The sequence below is a fragment of the Trachemys scripta genome, chromosome 2 (genome assembly GCF_013100865.1).
Source record: "Trachemys scripta elegans isolate TJP31775 chromosome 2, CAS_Tse_1.0, whole genome shotgun sequence".
Taxonomy (NCBI): domain Eukaryota; kingdom Metazoa; phylum Chordata; order Testudines; family Emydidae; genus Trachemys; species Trachemys scripta.
This window is the reverse complement of record NC_048299.1, coordinates 157528297-157534675: the sequence shown is the minus strand read 5'-3', so window position 1 is coordinate 157534675 and position 6379 is coordinate 157528297. Positions and strand designations below refer to the sequence as shown.

The 6379-nt window shown below is 43.2% G+C and overlaps 1 protein-coding gene across 2 annotated transcripts in view; it reads left to right on the top strand.

Annotated features, from left to right (window-relative positions):
* The window catches only part of CDH9 (cadherin 9), a 109113-nt gene extending 103254 nt beyond the window's left edge, over nt 1–5859 (top strand). For both annotated transcript variants that reach the window (XM_034762061.1, XM_034762062.1), the window contains 3 exons: nt 726–843; nt 1074–1325; nt 4905–5859. In XM_034762061.1, coding sequence (XP_034617952.1) covers nt 726–843; nt 1074–1325; nt 4905–5392 — 858 coding nt within the window. In that variant the 3' untranslated portion in view covers nt 5393–5859. The remainder of the gene's footprint in view (nt 1–725; nt 844–1073; nt 1326–4904) is intronic.
* The last annotated feature ends 520 nt before the right edge of the window (nt 5860–6379 follow it).

The following is a 6379-nucleotide window of genomic DNA, read 5'->3' as shown; positions in this document are numbered from 1 at the left end:
CGGCCGGGCTCACGGGGCCGGGAGCCAGTCGGCCGGGGTCACGGGGCCGGGAGCCGGTCGGCCGGGGTCGCGCCCGCGGGGCCGGGAGCCAGTCCAGGGTCGCGCCCACGCCCGCGGGGCCAGGAGCCGGTCCGGGGTCGTGGGGCCGGGGGGCCGGTCCGGGGTCGGGAGCCGGGGGATGCGCCGGGCCGCCGGGGGCCGCCAGTGCTGGGCGGGCTGGGGGTGGTCGGCTGGGGGCCAGGGCCGGCACCCCAGGGCCCGAGCCGACCCAGGCTGGAGCCGCCGGTGGCCAGCCTGGGCCGCGCCTCCTCCCCCCACACTCCCCCTTACCTGCTTCAGGCTTCCCGCGAATCAAATGTTCGCGGGAAGCAGGGGAGGGGGCGGAGACTGTGGGGAGGGGGCGGAGTTGGGGCAGGGGCATGGGCGGGGCTGGGGGCGGGGCCGGGGCCCCGTGGAGTGTCCTCCATTTGGAGGCACAAAATATGGTAACCCTATGTTAGGTGGATGTGAAGTCAAAAATGAAAGAGCTGATTTGTTTAACAGAAGCTCTCCTTGTGTTAACATGAGACCACCATATAGCACACTAACCCTTCGGCACTGGGTGGCTTCTTCAAATAAATTGCATTGGGTATTTTACATATGCTATCAGAAAAGGCTGTCTTATTTAAAAAAAAATAACAACAAAAACAAAACATTAAGCACATAATACCTTGTTTTCCTTATAGCTGGTACAGACTGTTAGTGCTGTGGACAAAGATGAGCCTCCTCGAGGCCACAAATTCTTCTTTGAGTTGGTGCCAGAATTTGCAGTTCATCCCAACTTCTCTGTTGTCGACAACAAAGGTAAACAACTCTGCTCCTGCATGTCATAGGCTTGCCAACTTTGGTTGGATGAATTCCTGGAGGTTTCATCACATGATATTATCTTTAATTAAAGATTAATCTTTAATTCCTGGAATCTCCAGGGCAATCCTGGAGGGTTGGCAACTCTAGCATGCCATCTCACTATTTTGCCCCCATGTCAGAGACCACATCACACTGTCACACACAGTTATTCTGCTCCTCCATTTCAGATAACACAGCAGGGATTCTGACTAGAAGAAATGGATATAGCCGCAGTAAAATGAGTACCTATCTCCTGCCAGTCTTAATATTCGACAATGACTATCCAATCCAGAGTAGCACCGGCACGCTGACAATTCAAGTGTGTGCCTGCGATAGCCGGGGGAATATGCAGTCCTGTAATGCTGAGGCTTTGCTCCTTTCAGCTGGCCTCAGCACGGGTGCTTTGATTGCCATTCTTCTCTGCATCATTATACTGTTAGGTAAGTGATCCTTGTGACCTATATGTAATTTAATACATGCGTGCTAGTCACTGCTTTATTGACTGCTGTCACTCTACAAAGCCCTTGATTCAGGTGACTAGAGAAAAGCCCTTAATATGGCCATTTTCCACACTAACTACCTTGTAATAGGGGGGTTTGAACGTGGACTGTAAGTCATTACAACTACTCAAAAGAAAGCTGAAAACCGGGCTGAGGATGTCACTGTTTTACAAAGATGTGATATGAGGCAAATAGTAACGTAGGACTAGATTCTGTTACCCTTACTCAGGCAGAGTATTATCTTACTTGACAAGTAGTCCCCCATTTAATGAAGTTGAGCAATGTACCACTCAACAGGAGTACAGATGACAGAATCTGGCTCCTAATAATTAAAAATTAACAATTACACCAGTTATTAAGTCATTTATATTTTCTATCTTTTAAAAACATCTGGATAGAAAATATAATGGAGGAGCTATATATATACTAACTTTCAAACACTTGCAAGTGGAAGGGGGTGGGGCAGGTGACTGGTGGGCGTGGAAGGGAGAAGAACAGGGAGAGAGTGAAGGGACAACCTCAAGGACATCAGGAGATATGCAGGGACTTAGGATGAAGACTGGTGAGGGAGGGTTGGGGAGATGAGGAAGGCGGCTGCCAGGTTTGACAACTAGAGAAAGTGCTGAGGAAGCAGGCACAAGAAGCTGGTAAATCAGCATGAATGCCATGCACAGCTTATGTAAGAGGCACTGAGAACCTGACTGTGAAAGATACTAATTCACGGCAACCTTTGAAAGCAGATCAATAAGGGGTCCGTCCTCATAAATGCCTCTGGTTCTTTTAAGTGACATTCTTAAGCATACTTGAGTAAGCCAGTATTCCTGGCTGACAACAGGGGAAAACTGAAAAAAAAATCTAAAAATGGCTGCTGCACACACAAAGAAACTATGTGGAATAGAACTGTAGAACCATCTCCATTCAGTGAATCACATTTAAGCATATAGCTCCTGTTCATGTTCTCTCTGTCCTCAGCATGCCCTCTCTTCCCTTTAGTCACCAGTGTTCAAGTTATTGCTCACCAGTGCTCATGTATAAGTTGGCTCATGTCGCTGAGCACAAGTGTAACCTACTTCTTAGCATGAGTTAGGCATCCATTTCTACATCTGATCCACAGATGGCTTAACTGTGCTATAACTCCTAGCTACTGGTCTTAGTCCTTTAGCTCCTGCTGTAGAGGCTCACACTTCAGCTTCAATCACTTCATCCAAAGGTGAAAATTGCTATACTAGTATTTCTTGCAGCAGGATCAGTTGTTTAAATAAGTGGCTGTTAGTACAGACCTAGATTCCAAGTCCTGAAGCCACTGAAGTCAATAAAAGTTTTGGTATTAATGACTGTAGGTTCTTAGGGCAATTTTTTTTAAGTCTAAGTGACTTAGGCTCCTAAGTCCTATTTTCAAAAGTGAATTAGGCACCTAGGACCCTAAGGGCTGGTCTACACTACAGCTGCCGGTCAATGTAAGCTAAGCAATTCGAGTTACATTAACCTAACTCAAGTCAACGTAGCTCAGTTCTACTTACTGCAGGGTCCACACTACGCTACATTGATGGGAAATGCTCTCCTGCCGACATTGCCTCAGCCTCTCATTGCGCAGGAGTACAGAAATCGATGGGAGAGCGCTCTCCCGTCGATTGAGCATGTCTTCACTAGACCCTCTAAATTGATGCCGTTGCATCGATTGCAGCAGCACCAATTTAGCTCCATTGTGAAGACTAGCCCTAAGTCTCACTGAAAGTCAATGGGACTTAGGCCATGTATAAACTAGGAGAGCTTTGCCGGTATAGGCATACCAGCATACTATCCCAACAAAATGCTCCCAGTGTGGACACAGCTACACCAGAGTAACCACACTTTTACTGGTGTCGCTTTTTTCAGTCCCCATCTCCCAAGTGAAATAAGCTATACCAGCAAAAAGTGTGATCTTTGCCAGTATAACAGCCTTTTTGTGTCTTTTGTCAGCACAGCTATACCTGTCAGAGATGGTACCTATTCATACCCCTGACCAACATAGCTATGCCAGCAGAAGCTGTATTATAGCATGCCTGTCACTTTTGAAAATGGGGCCTTAGGAGCATAAAGCTTGACCTACACTAAAAATGTAGGTGCCCCTAAAAGACTTGGTTAAGCTGACTTAAGCACCGATATAGACAACACTAGGTCATAGAGTTTAATGCCAGAAGGGACCACCAGATCATCTAGTCTTTCCTCCTGTATATCACAGGCCTCCACCACCACCCAGCACCTGCACATCAAACCCAACAACTGAAATGAGACCAAAGCATTATAGCCCACAGGAGACTAGATTATGATGTGCCAAAGGCAGAGAACAGGAGGAACCAAGGTGCACCAGTGCCTGAGGCCCCCACAATAACAGGGAAATGATTACATGAGTTATACCTAGATAATGCAGGAAAGTCACCTGCACTTACATGCTGCAGAGGAAGGTGAAAAACCTCTAAGGCCCCTGCCATTCTGACCTTGGGGAAAATTCCTTCTCAACTCTACATATGGCGATTAGACATAGTTAGACACAGAGCATATGAGCAAGAACCAGCCAATCAAGCATGTGAGAGAGAAAATGCTTGGTGCCACCTCAGAGCACTTCCCTCCACATCCAATGTTCCATCTCCAGCAATAGGCATCTTTGATGCTTCTGAGGAAGAAGATTAAAAAAATAATAAAACCTCCCTGGATATATTGGAGGAAAAAATCCCATCCTGCAGATGGCTGGCTGAAACCCTGAAGCATCAGATTTTGGGAATGTAAGTCAAACTGGATGTGAGTCCCAGGGCTGTTGATCCCTGACCCCTACCATCACAAGCAATCCATTATACAATCACACTCATAATTGTCCAGCTTTCTCCTAAAACTAAATTAAGTTGTTTGACCCCACAACTCCTATTGGGAGGTTGTTCCAGAACCTCACTCCTCTGATTGTTAGAAACTTTCTTCTAATTTCCATCCTGAATTTGTTCATGGCCAGTTTACATCCATTTGTTCTTCTATCGAACTACCTACTGCCTCTCAAGGGGGTGCATTTACTACAGTGATTCCATTGTAGTACTATACTATAGTACTACAGCAGCACAGGTGTAGCCATACCCTCACTTATGAAAATGTTACCCCTAATGTCTGCATGGCAAGCAGCACAAAACAGAAATGAAACAAACTAAACATTATTAGGGACTATGGTCAAAGAAACCTCCGCTCTAGTGTGGAACCACAAAATGACAAACATTAGGAACAGGATTTTGCTTGACACTGAAAATGCAAATCCTAATCAATAATACATTTCCTTAACTTTAACCTAACTTTAACATTAGGTATTTGTAATTCTTATATCTGAATCAACATTCACTTTATTATTGTTCAATAGTAGCTTTTCCCTATTTTCCAAACATCCTCTCTCAGTTATAAAATTATTTGTCCATTGCAAATGTGCATTAACTCCATTTCAGTGCTATCTTGTCTATCTCATTATTTAGGCTACACTGCAGCTCATCATCTATTTGTTTTCAGTTTTAGTTGTGCTGTTTGCAGCATTGAAGAGGCAGAGAAAGAAAGAGCCCTTGATCATCTCAAAGGATGATGTCCGGGACAATATTGTGACTTACAACGATGAAGGAGGTGGGGAAGAAGATACCCAGGCTTTTGACATTGGAACACTAAGGAATCCAGAAGCAAGAGAAGAAAGTAAGATGAGAAGAGATGTTATCCCAGAAACTATATTTCAGATAAGGAGGACTGCACCTCTGTGGGAAAACATTGATGTCCAAGATTTTATTCAACGAAAGCTAAAGGAAAATGATTTAGACCCAACCGCACCCCCTTACGATTCACTAGCGACATACGCCTATGAAGGGAACGATTCTATAGCAAATTCACTTAGCTCTTTGGAATCACTTACTATGGATGGCAACCAAGATTATGATTACCTCAGTGACTGGGGACCTCGATTTAAAAAGCTGGCAGACATGTATGGTGGAGATGACAGTGACGGAGACTGAGAAAGTAATCTGTGACTTGGTCAGTGTTAGTGGAGGTGATGTCTATATTAATAGATAAAGTGGCCTACACTCTCTTACTTGGAAAAAAATACAAAAAATAGGTGTTGTCTTAGTAAGAGTTTGATTAATAAATAAGTCAACGTAAATTAATATGATTGATTTAAATATAAAAATAAAATCTATACTTCACCCTCTCTGCCTAAACACCCCTGAAGGAAGATTCTCACCGACAATGAGAAGACACTAAAAAAAGGCTTTTTGTGCCTTTAATAATAAATAGATGGAAAACTTATACTTTTTTTTTAATTGCTTTGCATCACATTTATTACTAGCTGGGAGATTGTGCACCTGTGTTGTAACATAATCTGAAAAAAGTATACCTTAAAAAAGGAATTAATATTACTGCCATATTTATTGAGTTAAAGAATGTCTGTGTTGATTCATCAGGATATTTTTATATATGTATATTATATTTTTGTATTTTTATTAAATAAATTAGTATTTATAAAAACATTATTTCATTTACTTTGCCAGTCATAAATTACTTAACAGGAGGAATCGTATGCTGTATGGATTTTTTTTTCAAAATAATGTCTTTACATCAGAATGGCTGTACTGTAAAATGAAGAGAAGAAAAAATACATGAATGGGTTTCTCTTTGACAGAGGTACAGTGTAGAAAAAAATAAAAAGCAAATTTTCTGGGTAAGTCCAAATACAGGCAATTATAATAAATGTAGTCTGCCTTCAACTTGGACTGTTCAAAGGCATCAGAATATAGTTTCACTGTAGATTCCACCCCTCCCGCATCCCCATTTACTGGCAGTTGGCCAATAAAAGGATTAAATGCATGAATTACAGAGGATTGAAGAAACCATGAAGGTTTGTTCCAGTAGATATGGTATTCAGGCAAAAAAAAATTACTGTGCTTTTTATATTTTGATGAGAAAGCAAATGTTAGCAATCCAGGAAAGTCTGCTGCAAGCTA